We start from the raw sequence: 21,275 nt of genomic DNA on the forward strand, positions 1-21,275 counted from the left end.
CTCCAGCCCCAGGACGGCCGAGCGGAGGTGTGCAGGCACAGAGCCACGTCTGTGAGCACACAGCCAGCTAGGGACCTCGGAGACCTCAGGTCTAGTCCTGTCGGGCCTGGGCGCCTGACTCCTGTGAGCACACCATCAGCGAGGGATGCAGGGATCCTCAGGTCTTGTCAGTCTGTCGGGCCTGGGCTCCTGGCTCCTGTCTGCAGAGACAACCCGCCCCCCCCCGCCCCCCACGGAGTCTTTTGATCTCCTGTGAGCACACCATCAGTGAGGGATGCAGGGATCCTCAGGTCTTGTCAGTCTGTCGGGCCTGGGCTCCTGGCTCCTGTCTGCAGAGACGACCCCCCCCCCCCGCCCCCCACGGAGTCTTTTGATCTCCTGTGCTGGCAGAGACCCCCTCAAGTGAGCCAGGCTGAGGTGGAAACTCAGAAGCCCCAAGGGAAAAGGTTTCCTCCCCCAGCTTGTGCTGGAGTTCCAGCTTCCAGGCATTGATCTTTGTGACTCCGATGCTGGAGCCAGCTGAGAACAGCGGGGTGGTCCCGTGGTAAGGTCCTTGTCTGTCACCTGCTTGGTGCCAGGCCAAGTGGGAAGTTGGCTGTAGTGTGCAGGGCTGTCTCAGGTTTGACTGGGGTAGGTGGGGTCCCTACCTCAGGAGGCAATGAAGTGTGGTGAGGCGGCTAGATGGAGGGTGGTGGGCTGGGGGGTTCCCATGGGCTCTAAGTGCACTGGGCAAGGCCAGCAGCTGGCTGAGTCCGAGAGCCAGACCCTCACAGGGCTCGGTGCCCGCTGTGGGGTGCCTGGTGCCAACCCTGTGGCACAGCCTGGCAAGCAGAGGGCAGGCAGGGAGGGAAGACCTAGGTGGGCCTCCAGCTTAGTGACCTGCAGCACCCCTCCCCTGGCTCTTTTTAGGAAATGATTTCAACTTGCTACAAACTTGAAAAATGGAACAAAGAATCCAGTATCCTTCCCAGAGATCCAATCTCAACACCTTACCTAACCACAGTGAACATTTACAACCATGAAATTAGCATTGATACAATATTGTTACCTAATCTGCTGAGCTTTGTCCCACTAATAACCCTTGCCTGACCCCTCATCACACTTAGTTGTTGCTCCTCCAGCTCTAACGGCTCCCCAGTCTCTCTCTGACTTGAGTGATCTTGACATTTTTTGAAAAGCACTGGCCATTTTGGGGGTAGAAGGACCCTCCTGTGAGTTTGCCGGCTCTTTGTGATTACACATGGGTTTTGCCCTTCCGGCTTTAGTATGTCTTTCTCGGGAGGCCCTCCGTATGTCCCTTTACTGGCGTTTTTCCCTCCTTTTTTTTTTTTTTTAATCGAGGCATCTTGAAGACACAAACCGACACGTCTTTATCCGCTCTGATGGTGGACGTGCGCACCTTTGCTGGGGCGCCTGGCGGAGCGGTCTTCCCAATTGTCTCCTGCAAAGTCACCGCCTTGGCCTTGCAGCCAGGGAATGTTGGGGGGTGGCGCGGGGCGGGGGGGGGGGGGGGTGGTGCTCTGTAACGCCGTCAAACTGACGGGCCCCGCCCGGCCCTCGCTCTCGGCCCTCGGTCCGCACCGCCGGCTCTGGTTTGCAGGCGTCTCCGTGCCGGGGGAGCTCCCGCCTCGGCAGGGGCAATCCTGGCTCCTCGCGCAGGACCAGCAAGCCGAGAAGGGCCGGACAGCGGCGCCCTCCTGACTTTGGCCCCCTTATCGTTACGCTCACCGCTTTCACACGGAGAGCGTGGAGGTCGGCGTGCCTGCGGTCTCGCTCAGACCCAAGGCGCGTCCTGAGCTCCCGGCGTCCCCCGCGCTCCCTCGCTCCCGGCGTCCCCCGCGCTCCCCCCGTTCCCGGCGTCCCCCGCGCTCCCCCCGTTCCCGGCGCCCTCCGCGCGCCGAGACCCGCCCCGGCGGCGACCGTTAGCGCGGCGGAGGCCTCAGCGCCCGGTCGCGCCCGCGCAGCCGCGCCGTTCATTGGGTCGCGCTCCGCGGCCGCGAGCGCCGCGCGCCGCCGATTGGCGGTCTCCGCAGCCCGCCCGGCGGCTCCCCCAATGCGGGCAGGCCGCGCGCCGGATTGGCTGCGCGCGCCAAGGCCCGCCCTCCGCTCGCCGCGCGCGGCAGGCGGGTCCCGCCGAGCGAAGAGCGCCCGCGCGGCCCCTCTGGAGGGCGGCGGCGGCGGCGGCGGCCGGGCCGCGAGGCTCTGCGCTGCAGGCGGGCCGCGGGCGCCGGAGGTAGGTGCGGGGCGCGAGGGGCGCCCCGCGGCCGGGCGGGTGGGCGGCGCTGTGGCCTGCGTGAGGCGCGCCCTTCCGCTCCCGGGCCGAGGCCGCGGGGCCGGCGGGCGCGGGCGGGCCCGGCCACGCGGAATCCCCGTCCGCCTTTGTGAGGCGCCGAGGGCGCGGGCGCGGGGCCCGCTGGGGTCTGGGCCGGGGCCGGGGGCCGCCGCGCCGCTCGCTTTCCGCGCGGGCCGGCCCCGGGGTGTGAGGAGACCCCTCGTCCGGTGGGCCCGAAGCCATAAGGGGCTTTCGGGCGGGCAAGGTCCCTACCGCGGCGGTGCCGGCCCGGGACCCTGCCGGGCACGAGAGCCTGGGAAACGTGAGGAGCCTTCCGTCTTTTCCACCACACGCTCACGGACCCAGGGTCACGTAGACGATCGGGATGTGGTTTTGTCGTAACAATGACCCTGGGGTAGAAACAAGTGGAAGGTGACCACCTGTTGACAGTGGTCCCCGCCAGGTGTCCTCCGATGGACCTGGGTTGCTCAGGGTAGGAACTTGACTTGTTTGCATGCTCGCATGTGCCTCGGTTACCCGGCGCCCAGCCGTCCGGGCTAGGGCAGGGGACTGCTAGGCCCCAAATGCTAGGCGGGTGTCCTGTGTCCTGGCCGCAGACTGGACTCCAGTCCTGGGCGGCGGGTAGAGCGGGCCAGAAACCCTGCCGCAGGTGGTCACCCACCAGAAGGGGGGGGACGGCCAGTCAGCAGTGGCGCCAGTGAGTGTGGGATGCGAGGCGGAGGGAAGATGAGAAAAGGACGGGGTGAGGTCATTCTGCCGCTGGGTTGGGCGGGAGGCTGCAGCGAGAGGCTTGACGAAAGGCGGCAGCTACAGCACTGGACCTTTCGAGACAGCGCCTCCACGCCCGCCCAGCAAGTGGACCCAAGTGAAGGGCGCTGTCCGAGTGTCTTGGTTTTGCACTGTGCCGGGCCCGGGGGTGCCTGCTGCAAGCCTGCTGCTGGCTCACCGTCCACTTGACGCCCGGGTTTGCATCCGTGTGTGCCGTCAGCTGGAGCAGTAGCGATGGCGGGAGGGCCCGCCTCTGAGCCCGTTGTGGCCCCGGCCACCATGTGGGGCATGTCTCCGGGCTTTTATAATCTGACTGTGATCTCAGGGTAGGGAAGTGAGTCTTGGCTTCTTGTAGGATCTGCGCTCCCTTCCTTGGCGATCTCGTCCAGTCCCTGATTTTAACGCTGTCTCTCCTGAGACCTGCATGTCCGTCTCCAGCCCCGGCCTCCCTTCTGACAGCTGCATGCTTCTGGCTGCCTCTTCCACACCTCCACGTGTTACTTTGGTGCCAAGTAGCCGTGTCTAAACCTAGGCTATGATCTTCACCCGCCCGAACACTCCCCACGCTGCCTTCACCACCTCTGCGCGCGACACCTCTGTCCCTGAGTGTGGAGTCTCCTCGGTCTCCATGCACTCCTCAGGGCGGTTTCTCACCACCTCCAGCTTGACGTGCTGGTCCAGGCTGTCTGGTGAGCCTCTTTATTCGTTTCTTTGCTCTCACCCTTGTGCCTCCTATTATCTACCCACGTAGGGATTTTCAGGACACAGAGCTGTTCTTTTCAACCGTAAGTGTAATCCAAGGCAGTACAGACTGGAGCTACCTTACCTGGGTGGTAAAGCACTCCACCACCTTCTCGCTGTATGACCTTGAGCAAGTTGCTTAACCTCTCTGTCCTTAACCTTTTTCTCACGGTGCTGTGTGAGAACTGGTGAGTGATAGTGTGCAACGTGCTTAGAGCAGGGCCTGCCCGGGGGCTGGTCGTGACTGCTGACCTTGGATCATGTGACCTCACCGCTTGGACCCTCCCGTCCAGGGGCCTGTCTCTCGAGATAAGAGCCGGAGTCCTGGTCTCCTTACCCTCACTGCCCTGGCCTCTTCCCCCGGGCACACTGCTGTCATCCGCCACCCCGTGCTCCCACCCCGGGGCCTTTGTTCTTCTCGATGTTGCCTGGAATATCCCCTCCTCTGCCTTCAGGGGGTGTTGGCTGTGAGGCCTTCGCTGCCCACCTTTCCTCAGCTCCTTGCTTTGCTTTCTCTTGAACGCGTCTCAGTTTTTCTTAGTTGTTACTTGTCCGTCTCTCTGCTAACGTGTAAGCTCTGGGGCCGGGGGTTTCGTCTGTCTCCCGTCCTCAGCATCTGCAGTGTTTTGTGTGCGCCGCATGGAAGGCGTTGACGGGTGCAGATAGCGAACAGGGAAGGTCAGGAGCGTGCTCGGGACAGCCTGCAGCGGAGCCCTCAGCCCACTGCTGCCCCGGGGCCCGGCGGCTCCCCAAACTCCAAGGACCACTTGCCGCAGCTCCCAGCCTGCACTCTGGGCACCTCTTCAAGGCCTCCCTTCATCAGGTTTCCTCGTTATCATCTTAGTTCTGTGCTTCTACACTGAGCTGCTCAGCCTCTGAACATGGCCGGAGGTGTCCCCGTCCTCTTCACGTCTTTTCTTTTAGCCTTTTTGGCCCCCAGAATCACGGGTGGGCTCTTGCTGGGGTCTTGGCAGACCTGCCTGGTGCCCAGGGCTTTGGTCCTGGTCGTGTCAGTGTTCTGTAGTGCTGGGCGTGCTGGCCTGCCTGTCTGAAATGAGCTTTCTTGGTGCCAGGAGACTGGCCGTGCCCTGCTCGGCGGTCCTCGTGCGTCCAGCGCCGCCTCCGTGGCCTCCCGGCCCCGTGTCCGTCACCACCTGCGTGCCCTGTTTCCTTGGTCCTTAGCGCTTTTGGCAGACGTGCCTGCGGGGGAGGTATTGTGTTCAGAAACATGAGGACACCTTGGGACCCGGGAAGTAGAAGACAGGTCAGTGGTTGCTGCCCTCTTGTTGATGCTGCTGCCCCCATCAGAGTAGGTGGTCAGTGAATAGTTGTTGGATGAATTGGTTACACCTAAACAAGTCTCTGTCTTTGATGTCCTGTCCCTCCACCGTAACCTCTTAAAACGTGTGGTGTCTGCTGTTTCCTGTCTGTCTGCAACCCGCAAGCCGCCCCGAGTGGTGTGCGCACGCATGTGTGTCTGCATCCATGTGCATGGCATGTTCGTGCGCGTGTCTGCACGGTGTGGGGGTGCGTGTGTGCACGTGCGTGCGTGTGTGCGCCTGCGTGCGTGTCTGCACGTGTTCTGCTCTGCTGGGACCTCCCTGCCGCGGCCCCTTGTTTGGACGCCCCGCCCTGCCTTCTCAGCCTGGTGTCTTCCCTCTGGCGCGAACTCCCCAGGGTTGCGTCCCCAGCCCTTTTCTTGGTCTGCCCTCGCTCTCTGGGTGGCCTCTCCTGTGGAGTGGGTGACCGCCTGGCTGATTCGTCCTGGTGGCCTCGGCCCCGTTGGCCGGGTCTGCCCAGAGGCTCCGAGCACCCTTCTCTGCGGGCCCTGCTTGCGTGTCCCCTGGGGAGAGGCCCTGTGGGTCCTTGGGGCTGCCTCGTCCTGCTCTCCGCCTCCACCCGCTCGGCATGAGTGTCCCCTGGGGAGAGGCCCTGTGGGTCTTCGGGGCTGCCTCGTCCCGCTCTCCGCCTCCACCCTCTCGGCAGTGTGGTCAGTTCTGTGTCCGCTCTTCTCGCGGGTGTGGGCCTCCCTTCTGTGTAGGGACTGAACTGTGGCCTGAGGGTACCTTCACCCTGGGCCTGCCTTCTGCCCCAGCATGGAGCCAGGCTCCAAGAGGCTGCCAGGACCCCCGTGCCTGGGCTCAGCCGACCCCCGCAGCCTCTCCCTGCCCGCCCGGCCGGGCTCCGTCCCCGTGGCTCCCAGCGCTCCTCCTCCTGGGAGCAGAGCCATGCCCAGCCCGCCGCATCACTGCCCCTGCCCCCGTGCCCTGGGGTCCCGGGTGGCGGAGCCCCGGCCATGCCTCTGAGGCCGTAGTGCCGCAGAGCTGAGCGGAGGGCCGCCCGCTTGCCCTCTGACTGACCGGCCCGAGCAGGTGAGTGGACCCACATCACTGGTGCTGGATGGAAGCCACACACCCCCGTGTGCTGTGGAAGGTCGGCCACGTGAGCCGAGCCAGGGGAGTGCCGCGGTGCAGTGTAGTAGAGGAGTTTTGGTTTTTTTAATCCTTTTTGAACCTAAGTATAATACGGTTTTTGTGTTTCTGAAGCTGGAAATACAGCGGACAATTAGTAAAATACTTGACTTAGGATTTAAGTTATAATTTAGGTTCTGAAGAAGGGAGTCAAGTTTGCCCGTTCTGAAGCATGGAAGGCGCCCTTCTCAGGCAGTGTCACTGGACTCTCGGTGCCGGGAAGCGGAGGCCTCGGTCGCTGTGTGACGGCGCCTTTACGTCTCTTTGCAGGTGGAGGAAGACGGGTGCCCCTTCGGCTCGAGGACAGACTCGCGTAGTCGTCAGTCATTTAAGCTGAGTGCATTGTGATTTCCAATAATTGAGGCAGTGGTTCTAAAAGCTGTCTACATTAATGAAAAGAGCAATGTGGCCAGCTTGACTAAGCCGCCAGCGTGCACAGCGCGGGCAGGACGCACCCGGGTCTCGACGGACTTGTGCATGTTAGCTGTCTAGAGTTATGTCAGGGTTTTAAAAACTCTGGTCTTTTAAAGTAGTCCTAACCACTGTACTATGGAGACATGTGGGAGCCCCTCTCCTCTCCCGCGCGAGCCCGCAGGAGGAGTGGCGATGGAGGACCGAGCTCGCCCCCTCCGTGCGCTGCCCCGTGGACAGTCTCCACCACCTCCCCTGCAAACGTCCAGTGATGCAGAGGTAATGGACGTTGGCTCTGGTGGTGATGGACAGGCCGAACCCCCTGCCGAGGACCCGCTCAACTTCTACGGAGCTTCTCTTCTCTCCAAAGGATCCTCCTCTAAGGCCCGCCTCCTCGTAGACCCGAACTGTAGTGGCCACAGCCCGCGCACAGCGCGGCATGCACCTGCGGTCCGGAAGTTCTCCCCTGACCTTAAGTTGCTTAAGGATGTAAAGATTAGCGTGAGCTTTACGGAGAGCTGCAGGAGTGAGGACAGGAAGGTGCTGTACACGGGAGCGGAGCGCGACGTGCGGGCAGAGTGTGGCCTGGCCCTCAGCCCTGTCATTGGGGACGTGCATGCTGGTCCCTTTGGCGGGAGCGTGGGGAACGGGGTAGGCGCAGGGGGTGAGAGTGCGGGTAAGAGGGATGAGGAACATGAGCTGGATCAGGAAAAGAGAGTGGAGTATGCAGTGCTCGATGAGTTAGAAGATTTTACTGACAATTTGGAGCTAGATGAAGAAGGCGCAGGCGGGTTCACGGCTAAAGCGATCGTGCAGAGAGACAGAGTGGACGAAGAGGCCTTGAATTTCTCCTACGAGGTATGTCGGCGTCCCCTCCTTTGGAGCACTGTTAGCAAAACCCAAAGAGAGGTGTTTGGGAGTTGCAGCATCTGTGGGAAGCCCATGTTGCAATGTTGCAGAGGAAAAAACCCACAGGAGGTGGAAAGGTCCATGCGGAAAGAGAGAGCCGTCAGGAGTCCAGGGGTCCCAGCTCTGCTAACAGATAGTTTGGCTGGCAGGTCTGCCTTGCACCCTTGTCTCCGCCGACTTGGAAGGACCTGCTGGTCACGAGCGTGTGCCTCGGCTGCTGTTTCACCCTGTTTGTTTTTCAGATGCTCGCGCACCACAGAGGCGCACCTAGGCCCCTGAGACCACCTCTTCTCTGTGCTGTCGCTGATGCCTGCCGCGGGCAGGAATGCGGGTGCCAGGGGCCGCGGTTTCTGAACAGCGTGTTTTGCAGGATGATTTTGACAACGATGTTGATGCCCTTCTGGAAGAGGGCCTCTGTGCTCCCAAAAAGAGGCGAATGGAGGAGAAATACGGAGGAGACAGCGACCACCCGTCGGATGGGGAGACAAGCGTGCAGCCAATGATGACCAAGATTAAAACCGTTCTCAAAAGTGAGTAGGGCCGGGAAGTAGCAAGGCTCTCGGGCGCATGTACACTCTGGGAGAGCCCTCAGGCTGCCGGGAGGCGGTCTGGGCGGCTGTGTGCGACTGTGGGCAGGAGGGTCCCGTTGGTGCCAGCAGCTTGGAGCGTGAGGACACAGCACTGCCAGGGCGTGGGGGAGGGGGCTCTGGGGTGTGGAGGCCGCGGATGGAGGCGGTGCTGAGCGTAGGGGCTGCTCATGGCCCCCGTCTGAGTTCTGGGTTCTGTGCCGAGTGCTGGGGAAGCCACTGGAAGCAGGCAGGACTCATTCCATAGTCTGCTCTGAAAGCACGACCCATGGCCGTGTGTGGGCAGAGGTGGAGGGGTCACGGGTACACTGGAAAGAGCGGTTGGGGTGCCCAGAGCTGCCCTGTGCGGCCACCTGCTGACACGGGGACGTCTCGGGCTCCCTGTTTCTGCCTTGGCCTGGGGGTGCCTCTTGGTGTCGGGTGGGCGGTGGGAAGGGGCTGGAGAGACTCGGGCACACAGGCGATGCCTTCTGCTGAGCACCGTGCAGGTGGCCGGCATGACAGGAGGAACTGAGGCGTGGCCGGTGCGCCGTTTCCCGTCGGCAGGGCAGGGCGTGTGTCTGCCGCGTGGGCTCTGGTCTGCTCACGGTCACGAACACGCCTCCTTCTCCTCGGGTACCCGGGGCTGGTTGCAGGCAGCTCCTGGCCCAGCCCTCGGGGCAGGGGTGCCTGAGGGGGCCTGTGCGTGCCCAGCCTTGCCTGCCCTCCCGGGGCTGTCCTGATGCTGGTGCTCGCCTGGCGTCAGCCGCTTGCGGGTGTCAGACCTGGCACGAGGGAGTCGTTCCGTTTCCACAAGAGTCGGTGGGGTGGTTTTCATCTCATCCGTGTGTTTTTTAGATTCCACGTGGCGTTTCACTTTTGTTTCTGAGCTTTTCACTTGGCTCCCGATATTAGTAAGAAGAGCAAGCTGTCCTTAAGGCATCTCCCAGCAGCAGGCCTGTCCTTGGCAGCTCGGGACAGTGCAGGCTTGCCACCTGGTCACAGGGAGCAGTGACCCACAGTCTGTGGTTCCTAGCGGAGCCTACCCAGCCCCTGTGGCTGTACCCGCGGGAGGCGGGCAGAGAGGCAGTGTCAGGGCGGCAGAGCTGCAGCGAGGCCCCGTGTCTTGCGGAGCGCTGCTCAGGGCTCTGCGGTGTGTCCGGGGACTAGAGCAGGTGAGGAGGGTCTGGTGCCCGTGGGTCCCCCAGAGGCTCGGGCCCAGCACGCAGAGGAGCAGGCTTGCAGGCGGGGCTGGGCTCTCCTGGTGGGGGTGGGCCACCCCACCCTGCTCAGAGCTTTTCTGTAAGGCTGGCTCCAGCATGCTGCTGTTTCCCCCCGGGGGCTGACTGTGACTGTCCTGACGGCGCCCATGCGCCTGTGACCACAGCTGTTCTTGCTCCGCGCAGGCCGTGGCCGCCCGCCGACGGAGCCGCTGCCCGATGGCTGGATCATGACGTTCCACAATTCCGGAGTGCCCGTGTACCTGCACCGGGAGTCGCGGGTGGTCACCTGGTCCAGGCCCTACTTCCTGGGCACGGGGAGCATCCGGGTAGGGGCCGTGTCCGTCTTGCACGTGGTCTTGCGAGCTGCAGGAGGAGGGTGGTCGCCAGGCAGGCCGGTGGGGGCATCAGAGGCCCGCACGTCCGGCCTGGTGAGCTGTGCGGTCTCCCCGCCCGCAGAAACACGGCCCTCCCCTGACCAGCATCCCCTGCCTGCACTACCGGAAGATGAAGGACAGTGAGGAGCGGGAGCGGGCCGCGGGGATAGCCCCCCCCGAGCCGGAGCTGCCCCCGGACGAGCCCGACCCGCTGGGCACCGACGCGGGGCCCCCGGACGAGAAGGACCCGCTGGGGGCTGAGGCGGCACCCGGGGCCCTGGGGCAGGTGAAGGCCAAGGTGGAGGTGTGCAAGGACGAGTCGGTCGGTAAGCTTCGGGGCGAACTTGGTCCCCAAGAAGGAGCCCGCCCCCGCGCTCAGGAGACCCGCCCGCCGACCGGGGCCGCTGCCCAGACAGCCTTTGGTCACGACCGTCGGGCCTCTTGGCGCAGGGTGTGTGCGTGTTGGTCCTGGGTCCCACTGCTGGGGTGGGCGCAGCCACTCTCTCAGCCCCGCGGGTGCCCTCAGTCCTGGGTCACCCCTCCCTGGCCCGCGTCTCTTCTGTAGGGGCAGCTCTCTTAGCCCCTGTCCAGTCCCTGTTAGAGGGTGGTGCGTGTTTGATCCCAGCTGTCTGTGCTCCTGCCCGTGAGGGGCTGGGGGCTGCTCCCAAGGAGGGGCTGCATCTGGGGCTGGTGGGGAAGCCTCCGGGGGGCACGCTGGTGCTCCATGGGCACGAGGGTATTCTCGAGACACAGCTGGAGGGGCTCCCATCTGCCTGATGGTCTCCCTGTGGCACCATCCTCAGCATGTGCCCACTGGTCTACACTGCTGTGTGGGGAGCTCTGTGGTTTCGCTCCGTCCCTAAGTGTGCAAGCATGTGCGTGGCGTCCAGGCCTCTGGGGGACACAGCGGGGGGGTGCTGACGGGAGGCCTGGGGTCCTGGGGGAGAGGCGGGGGCAGGAGGCCGTGCTGGGCTTGACGCCTCTGCTGTGAGCCATTGGCACCTGGTTCTGGATGGGTAGAAGGTCCTGGAGGCTAATAGTGGTGTTTTTTTTAAGCGTTCCTTTTTCTTTGTTTATTTTTGTTTTTCTGTTCTAAATAAACTAAAAGGGTAGCCTGGAAGTTTCTCCCTGGGGGACCTGGCAGAGCGAAGGAGCTTGATTGCTTGGCTCCTCATCCTTGAGGGGAAGCGGGAGGGGTGTTGTGTGGCTGGACCCGTCCTGCCACCGAGGGGGTGACTTTGGCTGGGAGTCAGTCACTCGGGTGTCTGGTCGATCCGTGCAGACCTTGAGGAGTTCCGGAATTACCTGGAGAAGCGCTTTGACTTTGAGCAAGTGACCGTGAAGAAGTTCAGGACGTGGGCTGAGCGTCGGCAGTTCAACCGAGAAATGAAGCGAAAACAGGCCGAGTCCGAGAGGCCCATCCTGCCCGCCAACCAGAAGCTCATCACGCTGTCTGTGCAGGACGCGCCCACGAAGAAAGGTGAGCCTGGCCTCGTCCGCCCTGCGGCCCAGGGGTCCCTCCCGCAGGCGGGGGTTCAGGCTGTTCTGAGATGACCCCTGTCGTCACGTCACAGAGTTTGTCATCAACCCCAACGGGAAGTCTGAGGTGTGCATCCTGCACGAGTACATGCAGCGCGTGCTCAAGGTCCGCCCCGTGTATAGCTTCTTTGAGTGCGGTGAGTGCCCCTATCCCAGCCTCCCCGTCCCGCCTTCCGTCTCGGCCTCGGGCATCAGTCAGGGGCAGCCCCGCCTGCTGGGATGAGACAGGAAATGGAGGGGGTCATCCTTGCCTGCTGTCCCCTCCTTCCCACAGCCCCCCGCCCAGGCCTCGGGCTGGAGGAGCCGCAGGGCTGCCGGCTCCCTCGGTGCTGCCCTCAGCACTCCTGAGTGAAGGCTGGAAGCTCAGGTCCACCGTGGTCTCCCTTTTTCTCGGGCTTACCAAGTCTGGGTTCCTGCCCCTCGCATTCTGTGTGCACCCCACGCCCGTCCATCTTTCTCAGACCTTGGTCTCTGTCGCTGGCGGCTCTGCCTCTGGCCTGTCTCCCTGTGTGGCTGCCCAGTGCCCCGGGGACCCCCGCCCTGCCTTCCTGCAGCAGCCCTGCCCCACACTCTGCGGTGAGCAGAGTGTGTGTGTGCTGGTGTGCTGTGAACATCCTGGCCATGTGTGTTTTAAAGTGGTCATTTTAATTTAAGAGAACCCAAGTGAGCCTTTTGGTGCCTCGGTGACCATTGACGGTGTGACCTATGGATCTGGAACGGCGAGCAGCAAAAAACTGGCCAAGAACAAAGCTGGTAACGTGCCTCCTGGTGTCAGAGGGACCATGTGAACCATCCTGGCTGGAGGTGGGGCGGGCGAGTCTGGTATCTATGGAGTGATCCACTTGGATCTTTTTAAGTCATACACTCACTGGGAAGGATTCACCAAGAAGGCAGAATGTGAGAAGCGAACATAGAAGACCTTCGTCCGCTCGGGGGGGCGGGGTGCCCACGCCTCCTGCCCCGGCCCTCCACACCCCGCCCTCCCCCACCGCCACACACACAGCGCTCTGTGCTGCCTGAGCCTGGGTGCCGTCTGTGTAGACCCCGCACGGCAGGCATGCTCCTTGGGGGTCCTGACATTCGTGAGGACCGCTCCCGAGTGCTTCCGGTGAAACTTGGGGCTGCCAGTCTGGAGCACAGCTGGGCAGGCCCTGGGGGCTCCTCCTGTCAAGCCTGCTGCCTGGCTGTACCCCTGCCAGCGCAGCAGCGTGCTTCTGGGAGCTGTCTAGCCCCTCTCCTGGGGAGGCACTGTGCCAGGCTGCGCCGGGGTCACGTGGTCTCTCCCCCACCGCCCAGGAGGCCCCTCCGCTTTAGAGAGGCTCCAGAGGGTCTTCCGGCTCCACCCATCAGTGGGCTGTTTGCGGGCTCTCAGGGCAGAAAGCTGTGAGGTGCTCAGCATCCCCAGCCCACCCTGGCGAGGCCGGCTCCTGCAGGCGCGCTCCTGTGCCCAGTGCTGTGCCCAGGGCACCCACGCTCGGCCCGCAGAACTCCCCGAGTGCTGCTCCACCCCTGGGGCCTGCATCCTGTCTGAGCTTGGCCCCTCACCTGGTGCTCCTCCCCACAGCCCGCGCCACGCTGGAGATCCTCATCCCCGACTTCGTCAAGCAGACGTCGGAGGAGAAGCCCAGAGACAGCGAGGAGCTGGAGGTGAGCATGGGCCCGCCGTTCGCATCGGGACCGGGAGCCCGCCTGTCTCTGTGGGCGGGGGCCGTCCCCTGTCGGGTCTGCGTCCCCATCTCGCTGTGGGTGTGAGAGGCTGCATTTGCCATATTGCAATGAAGTCATGCTGCACCGACAGCTGTGTGGTGGACGAGCCTTTGAGGCAGAGGCTGCAAAAGCTGGACTGTTCTTTGTGTTGAGAACCACTTAGAACTGTTTGTGAGCTGTTTTGGGTGGATTGCTTCTGTGGGTTTTTGCAGCGAGGGCTTCTCACACTGAAGGATGCATCCTTTTTTTAAATACCGAGCTGTCTCTGTTTCTTCCGTGCCGGGCTTAGTTGCGTCACGTGGGCTCTAGTTCCCTGGCCAGGGACAGAACCCAGGCCGGCCCCTCGCAGTGGAAGCATGCTGTCAACCAGCAGACCACCAGGGAAGCCCTGCACTCTTTTTCCACAGCACCTTTGTTGAAGTGTAACTTAGATACACCGTAGTTTTTCCCTTTTACGCTACACAGCACAGTGGGTTTTGTGCGCTCAGCTTGTGTTCATCACTCCGGAAGGAAGCCCCGGCCCGCCATCTGAGCCCAGGCTTGTCCCGCCCGCCAGCCCTGCGGTGCTGGCTGCTTTCTGTGCTGGGCCCGCGGCCTCTGACCTCTGCAGTTAGTGGGGCCAGACCCACGTGCTCCTGCTGCTGAGCCGGGGCTTTATCGGCATGAGGACGTTTCCTTCCACTCCTGGTTTGCTGACTGTTTCTGTCTGCAGTGGATGTTGGGTTTTGAATTTTCTGCTTCTATGAGATGATCACATGGTTTTTATCTTTGATTCCACTGGTGTGGGGTTGTGCTTCTTAGCTTTTGAGCATGAAACAGACCTTGCCTTCCTGGGATGAGTGCCCTCAGTTGTGCCGCACAGCTACCTTTGTGTGTGGACGGGCTTGGCTCGCTGCCGTTTTGTTAAGGATTTCTGAAGCTGTGTTTCTAAGGGGTGCTGGTCGGTATTTTTTTCCTTATGATGTCTTTGGTGTTGGTATCAGGGCAGTACTTGCCTCATAGCATGAGTGGGAAAGTGGTCCTTTCTCTTTCATCGTGTGGAATAGTTTGTGAAGGATTGATGTTAATTTTTTTAACACTTGGTAGAATTCACCAGGGAAACCGTCTGTGCCTGGACTTTTCCTTGTTTTCAAGGTGTTTACTTGTTATGCGTTTTCAGGTTTTCTGCTGCTGCTCGAGCCGGCTGTGGGATTCTGGGTCTGTGCAGGAGTTTTCCCGGTTGGCCGGGCCCTCCTGGGGCCTGGCGTTCGCCGTGCCCTCTGGTGGCATCCTTGCGTTCGTCCCTGAGTGTCAGCAGTTTGAGTCTTGTTTTCTTTCGGCCACTCTCGGTGTCTGTGCGTCGCTGGTCTTCTCACAGCGGCTGCTGCTTGTGTGGCAGTTCTCGTTTATTCTCTGTTTCAGTTCCAGCCTTATTTATTTATTTTTTTTTCTGCCAGGCTTGTGTTTGGTTTGTCCTTTTTTCTAGTTTCTTAAGGTTTAGGGTATTGATTTGAGGTCTTTTTAAATGTGGAGTTTACAGCTGTCAATTTTCTTCTGTGTACTAATTTGCATCCCATAATTTTGCTTTAATATATGTTGTGTTTTTCTTCTTATCTGTGTCACAATATTTTCCTGACTTCTCTTGTGATTTTTTTCTTTGAGCCAGTGGTTATTTTAGGACCGTTTTAGTTCAGTTCAGTCGCTCAGTCATGTCCGACTCTTTGCGACCCCATGAACTGCAGCACGCCAGGCCTCCCTGTCCATCACCAACTCCCCGAGTTCACTCAGACTCACGTCCATCGAGTCGGTGATGCCACCCAGCCATCTCATCCTCTGCCATCCCCTTCTCCTCCTGCCCCCAATCCCTCCCAGCATCAGGGTCTTTTCCAATGAGTCAACTCTTCGCATGAGGTGGCCACAGTATTGGAGTTTCAGCTTCAGCATCAGTCCTTCCAGTGAATATTCAGGGCTGATCTCCTTCAGAATGGACTGGTTGGATCTCCTTGCAGTCCAAGGGACTCTCAAGAGTCTTCTCCAACACCACAGTTCAAAAGCATCAATTCTTCGGTGCTCAGCTTTCTTCACAGTCCAACTCTCACATCAGTACATGACCACTGGAAAAACCATAGCCTTGACTAGATGGACCTTTGTTGGCAAAGTAATGTCTCTGCTTTTCAATATGCTATCTAGGTTGGTCATAACTTTTCTTCCAAGGAGTAAGCGTCTTATAATTTCATGGCTGCAGTTACCATCTGCAGTGATTTTGGAGCCCCCAAAAATAAAGTCTGACACTGTTTCCACTGTTTCCCCATCTATTTCCCATGAAGTGATGGGACCAGATGCCATGATCTTTGTTTTCTGAATGTTGAGCTTTAAGCCAACTTTCTGCCATAAGGGTGGTGTCATCTGCATATCTGAGGTTATTGATATTTCTCCCGGCAATCTTGATTCCAGCTTGTGCTTCTTCCAGCCCAGCATTCCTCATGATGTACTCTGCATATAAGTTAAATAAGCAGGGTGACAATATACAGCCTTGACGTACTCCTTTTCCTATTTGGAACCAGTCTGTTGTTCGATGTCCAGTTCTAACTGGTGCTTCCTGACCCGCGTACAAATTTCTCAAGAGGCAGGTCAGGTGGTCTGGTATTCTCATCTCTTGCAGAATTTTCCACAGTTTATTGTGATCCACACAGTCAAAGGCTTTGGCATAGTCAATAAAGCAGAAATAGATGTTTTTCTGCAACTCTCTTGCTTTTTCGATGATCCAGTGGATGTTGCCAATTTGGTCTGTGGTTCCTCTGCCTTTTCTAAAACCAGCTTGAACATCTGGAAGTTCACGTTTCACGTATTGCTGAAGCCTGGCTTGGAGAATTTTGAGCATTACTTTACTAGCGTGTGAGATGAGTGCAATTGTGCGGTAGTTTGAGCATTCTTTGGCGTTGCGTTTCTTTAGGATTGGAATAAAAACTGACCTTTTCCAGTCCTGAGGCCACTGCTGATAATTTGCTGGCATATTGAGTGCAGCACTTTCACAGCATCATCTTTCAGGATTTGAAATAACTCCACTGGAATTCCATCACCTCCACTAGCTTTGTTCGTAGTGATGCTTCCTAAGGCCCACTTGACTTCACATTCCAGGATGTCTGGCTCTAGGTGAGTGATCACACCATCGTGGTTATCTGGGTCGTGAAGATCTTTTTCTGTACCGTTTAGGACCGTTTACTTTTCATGTATTTGTGCATCTCCCCAGTTTCCTTCAGTTATTCTCTTTTAAAATATTTCTTTATTTGGCTGACTCAAGTCTTAGTTGCAGCATGTAGGATCTAGTTCCCTGACCAGGAACCGAACCCTGCTTCTCAGCATTAGGAGCATGGAGTCTTAGCCACTGGACCACCAGGGAGGTCTCCAGTTACTGATTTCTATCTTAATTCCATTGTGATTCAGAACCACAGCTTGTGTGATTCCAGCTGGTCCCTTTAACGCTTGTCGAGGCTTGTCCAGGGGTGTGCGCCCTCCTGGGGGGTCTGTCCTGGAGAGAGCGGCGAGTCCCCAGCTACTGCCGAGCTGTCGCTTCACTGCCCTCAGGTTTGCTCCCTATATTTGGGGCTGTTAGGCACATATGTCTTTGTGATAATGTAATAAAGAAACACATAGACGTTTGGTCTCTGTCCTTGGTCCCTGCAAAGAGCTACTGCAGTAGAGAAATTGCCGTTTGGTTTTTGTCCCCAGTTCCTGAAACAGCTCCTTCTGATAAAAGTGAAGGGGACATTTGGGATTTCCCTGGCGGTCCTATGGCTGGGACTCCACACTTCTGATGCAGGGGAATTGGGATCCTGCGTGCCAGGAGGTGCAGCCAGAAAGTAAAAACAATTTAAGTGAAGGGAACCCTTTATTCTAACCCCTTCCCTCCGCCTGAGTTCACGTCAAGGTGGCCCAAGGCAGGGGGCTGGTTGCTGGGGGCGCCGCTGTGCAGTCAGGGGGTAGGACCTGCAGCCCCATCCTCTGCCCCCCGTGCCCGGGGGTGGGTTCTTCCCTCGTGGCCGGCGGTCTGAGCAGCACCCTGACTGCGGGGCTCAGGGTGCCCTGGCTGGCTAACACCCAGAGGTGCTGGGAGGGAGGCACACTCAGACAGGGTGCTTTTCCACTCGCTGGGATCAAGGCCCCCTCCTGACGCTGTGGGGGAGGAAGCCCCCTCGCTCCTGGAGGAGCAGGTTCCTGGAGTTCTGTATGAAGATGGTGGGGCTGGGGGCCCCAGGAGCTGGACAGTCGGGGAAGGGGCCTCCCCGAGAGGCTCTGACAGAGTGTTTGGTTCTGGGTCACGGCCAGCCTGCGAGGTGAACACAGCACTGCCATGGAGGGGCTGTGCTCCTGAGGGTCCCAGCTGGCTCCGGGCTGGCGAGGCCCCTGTTGCCAGTTTCCTTCTCTGTGAACCGGCTGGGCGCCTCCTCTTCGTCACCGTGGCTGAGTTTCTATTCTTTTGTGTCTGGTCACTTTCTCTATTCTAAATTCACTTACAATGGTTTTCAAGGTTTTTTCCAAAGGTTGTGTGTCTTTAGCTTTCTGGCCAAGTCATCCCATCAGACTCTGGTTCAGGATGGGCTCCGCGGCCAGCAGGCAGGCGTGTCTTGGGCGACCTGGCCCGAGGTGTGGTGCAGTGTCGCTGAGAGGCCGTGACAAGGGCTGGGGCGGCTGGACAGGCCCTGGGCATGGCTGGCACTCACCGGCTGCTTCTCTTTGTAGTATTTCAACCACATCAGTATCGAGGACTCGCGGGTCTACGAGCTGACCAGCAAGGCCGGGCTGCTCTCCCCCTACCAGATCCTCCACGAGTGCCTTAAAAGGTGGGGTGTCCCTGCTGGGGGCCTCCCCAGGGGACCGGTGGGGCCTGGGAGAGCCCTTCTGGGCTGGGAGCTGCGGTTTGGGGAGGACGGTGGGTGCCGTCTCGGGGCGATGTTGCTTACTGTCTGCTTTATCCACCAGAAACCACGGGATGGGAGATACCTCCATCAAGTTTGAAGTGGTTCCTGGTAAAAACCAGAAGAGCGAATACGTCATGGCGTGCGGCAAGCACACAGTGCGCGGCTGGTGTAAGCCCCGCCCCTCCCCCCGCACACACGTGGGCCTGCTTTCAGTGGCCGCAGGGTCCGCTGTCCAGGCCCACTGGGGCCTCAGCCCTGTGCCGGCAGCTCCGGGCATGCCTGCCGCTCTGCACATCACCCTGAGACCCAGCCAGCCTGCACACCGCTGTAGTGGCTAGTGTCCCGGGCTTGAGCTGCTCACCTGGCTGGGCCGTGGCCCCGGCTGCCAGCATGGCCTGCCCAGCGCTGGGTCCGTGGGAGGGGACCGGGCCCGCTGCTCTTCGCCTCGCCCAGGGCTGGAGGTAGCCTCACATAGAGACTGTGGGACTGTCTAAACACAGCCCAGCACCGGGTAAGGGAGAAGGTCATGCTCGAGCAGGCTGCGGGAGATTGTGCAGACTGGGCCGTCCCCCACGGACACCAGTGCTTGCTGAGGCCCAGCGCTGAGCAGGGGGCAGGGTGGGAACAGACCCACCCAGGCCAGAAGCCCCGTGCCCCTCCAGCCTGCTCTGCACCCCGGCCTCTCCTCCCTCCGTCTAGAAACATCCGCCGCACAGCACTCCCCTCCGGCCCCAGCCTGCCCTGCGGGATGCATCATCTATGTGTCTGCAGCTGCAGGCAGGGGGCCTTGACAGCTGCGGCCTGGGGGACGTCCTGCCCCCCTGTGCCTCTGGTGGGCAGGGCTGTGTGGAGTGTGCCGTCTGCACACAGTGCCCGGTGGACATGGGTGTCTTGACTCTGTCCGCGTCTCCGCCCAGGCAAGAACAAGCGCGTTGGGAAGCAGTTGGCGTCTCAGAAGATCCTGCAACTGCTGCACCCGCATGTCAAGAACTGGGGGTCCTTGCTGCGCATGTATGGCCGTGAGAGCAGCAAGATGGTCAAGCAGGTAACGGAGTTGGGGGGCACGGCGGCCGGGCGGGCGCTGTCCCGGGCACCAGCACCATGTGCCTCTCAACAGCCCGCACGTGTCTGTTCTCTGTTTCGGCCGAGATGTTGAGATTTCACAATGCTGTTAAGTTTTTGTGCATTTACGGGAAAGTACAGGAAAGTGACGTCTGGTTTTTGATTATTTTCCCCCGACTTCAGAAACAGTCCCCAGTGAGTGGTGGGTATGGAGGGTGAGGACTGCGGGGGGCACCCCAGCCATTCCCGGAGAGCTCCTGGCTCTGGGCTGGGGGGTGTGGGGGGCCCTGAGGCGCTGGGCCGTGTGTGGCTGAGCCGCTGCCTTCCTGTCTCTGCGTGGAGAGCGTCCTGTTGGTCCGGGAGCCGGGGAGAAGTGTGCCCGGCCCTGCCAGGAGGCCCCAGAGCCATCGGGTGGGGCGCGGCCTGCAGGCACCCTCACACCGCGCTCACCCCATGGATGTGTGGGGAGTGTGGCGTCGGCCCTCTGGCAGCCGCGGGGCTGGGCAAGCCTGGGCCGGCGCGTGCCGTCCCCCTGACCACGTTGGGTCCCGGCCACCCTCGCCGGATGCCTCTGGGCATGGTGCATGCCTGGCTGGCAGGCTGTGGGGGCTGGCACACGCCCCACACCGGAGGCGGCTGAAGCAGGGGCAGCCAGCAGCTTGGCAGGTGGGTTGTGGGAGGGGAGGCCCCGGCCGGTGCTGCCAGCAGGCTCTGCTCCGCAGGAGACCTCGGACAAGAGTGTGATCGAGCTGCAGCAGTTCGCTCGCAAGAACAAGCCCAACCTGCACATCCTGAGCAAGCTGCAGGAGGAGATGCGGCGGCTGGCGGAGGAGCGGGTATGCGTTGGCTCCGAGCCCCTGGGGGCTGCGACCCTGACCCTCCTCTTGGGGCGTGCATCCCGACTGACGCCCCGGAAGCACCAGTGCGTGGTGCTGTGTGCTGGGCTCGCTCCCTCCCCAGGGCCCCACTGCGCCTGGGCTGCAGTCCCTGCGGCCCCGCCTGACCTCAGTGTCCTTCCAGGAGGAGACGCGCAAGAAGCCCAAGATGTCCATCGTGGCTTCCGCACAGCCCGGCGGCGAGCCCCTGTGCACCGTGGATGTGTGAGGGCGGCCGGCGCAGGGCTGCCAGCGCACTGGGGACCTCCCCACACACCCTGCCACCCAGGCCTCTGGCCCCCGCCCCCGCCGCACGCCCGACGGCAGGCCACGCAGCTCCCCTGGAGGCCACCTACAGTCCGGGCGGCTGTGTCCCGGCCTCCACCCACCTGCCGCACAGGCAGACACGGACAGCTGGGAGATCGCTGTGAGGCTCTGGTCGTGTGGACAGACCCTGAAGGTTTTCATGAATTTTATATGTAACGTGCACTGACCAGAAGTGATAGTTGACGTGAAATGTGAAGGCCACGCACCCCCGGCTCCCACAGGCGTGGAGTGACCCAGCCAGAAGGCGCAGGCTGGTCCCCTCCCCTTCCAGCCTCCTGGGTTTTCCTTCTTTTTTCTGAAAAAGTTAACAGTAGGAAGGACTGTTTAAAATGAACAGGATTTAGTACCACAGCTATTTTTCAGAGATTGCAGGCAAACCACCACCAGAGAGGCATTGCCTGCGGGCGTGGGCGCTGCCCTGCCTGCTTGCTGGCCTGGCGTCCGTTCTTAGTGCCCTGAACACGCCTTCGTAGGTAGAGGCCCCTCACCTTTGCTGGCCTCTGGTAACTTTTTACTAAGTTTTTGCACAGTCCAGTCTGTCAACCCATCAATTTTTAAAGCTTTTATGATATTTTAGCATTTGGAAAGAAGCTTTTACAGTGAGGGTAGAAGATAGGTGTGGAATCACGTAGCAGATGTGACCAGTTAATGCATTTTAGCTCGTGAACTTAAAGAGGAACTGAAGATGCTCATGCTGGTGCAGGTGGCCCTCGAGTTCACCTGTGGCTGTGCGGCGTGACCAGGTGGCCCCGGGGATGGGGGCGGGTCTGTCCCACCCCAGGCCCCGGCGGGGGGCTGCTGTCCCCACCCTTAGCTGCGGAGCCTTCTGAACGCCCCCCACGTGACTGAGGTCAGCCCCTGTGGACCTTTGTTAAGCAATCCACAAATCAAGTCGCTGTAATTATACGCTTGCTTCTGTCCTGTCCCGTCTACGGTGGCGAATAATAACTTGACTGTAACTGTTTTTGCCCTTAAAGCAGCCAGTGCACCACCCTGACCCAATGCGTCATGCAGCAGGTGGTGACCTCACCATGGTCCTGCCTCCCTCTGTCCCCTTCCCTGGGTGTGGGCATGGCTCTGCTGCAGGGGCAGAGGGCAGGGAGGGCCTGTG

At 60.5% G+C, this 21,275-nt stretch overlaps 1 protein-coding gene across 3 annotated transcripts; it reads left to right on the forward strand.

The window, feature by feature from the left end:
* Nucleotides 1–2,087: 2,087 nt before the first annotated feature.
* DGCR8 (DGCR8 microprocessor complex subunit) lies at nt 2,088–21,128 on the forward strand. 3 transcript variants are annotated; one of them, XM_070770085.1, is made up of 14 exons: nt 2,088–2,233; nt 6,544–7,542; nt 7,964–8,123; nt 9,566–9,708; nt 9,839–10,082; nt 11,039–11,236; nt 11,331–11,432; nt 11,950–12,048; nt 12,860–12,942; nt 17,722–17,822; nt 17,962–18,068; nt 18,818–18,945; nt 19,685–19,798; nt 19,983–21,128. In XM_070770085.1, exons 2-14 carry the CDS (start codon nt 6,823–6,825, stop codon nt 20,064–20,066), a joined length of 2,283 nt encoding a protein of 760 aa, XP_070626186.1. In that variant the 5' UTR covers nt 2,088–2,233; nt 6,544–6,822; the 3' UTR covers nt 20,067–21,128. The 3 variants fall into 3 exon arrangements, with proteins under 3 accessions (XP_070626186.1, XP_019833081.2, XP_070626185.1); XM_019977522.2 differs by lacking the exon at nt 2,088–2,233 and adding an exon at nt 2,485–5,066; XM_070770084.1 differs by lacking the exon at nt 2,088–2,233 and having other exon boundaries at nt 2,485–7,542.
* Nucleotides 21,129–21,275: the final 147 nt, after the last annotated feature.

This window comes from Bos indicus, chromosome 17 (genome assembly GCF_029378745.1).
Source record: "Bos indicus isolate NIAB-ARS_2022 breed Sahiwal x Tharparkar chromosome 17, NIAB-ARS_B.indTharparkar_mat_pri_1.0, whole genome shotgun sequence".
NCBI classification, from domain to species: domain Eukaryota; kingdom Metazoa; phylum Chordata; class Mammalia; order Artiodactyla; family Bovidae; genus Bos; species Bos indicus.

Coding starts and splice junctions, on each gene's coding strand:
- DGCR8 (XM_070770085.1), top strand. CDS start 6,823: ATGGAGACATGTGGGAGCCCCTCTCCTCTCCCGCGCGAGCCCGCAGGA. Junction 18,069..18,817: donor GCACACAGTGCGCGGCTGGT/GTAAGCCCCGCC, acceptor GTCTCCGCCCAG/GCAAGAACAAGCGCGTTGGG. Junction 19,799..19,982: donor GGCGGCTGGCGGAGGAGCGG/GTATGCGTTGGC, acceptor GTGTCCTTCCAG/GAGGAGACGCGCAAGAAGCC.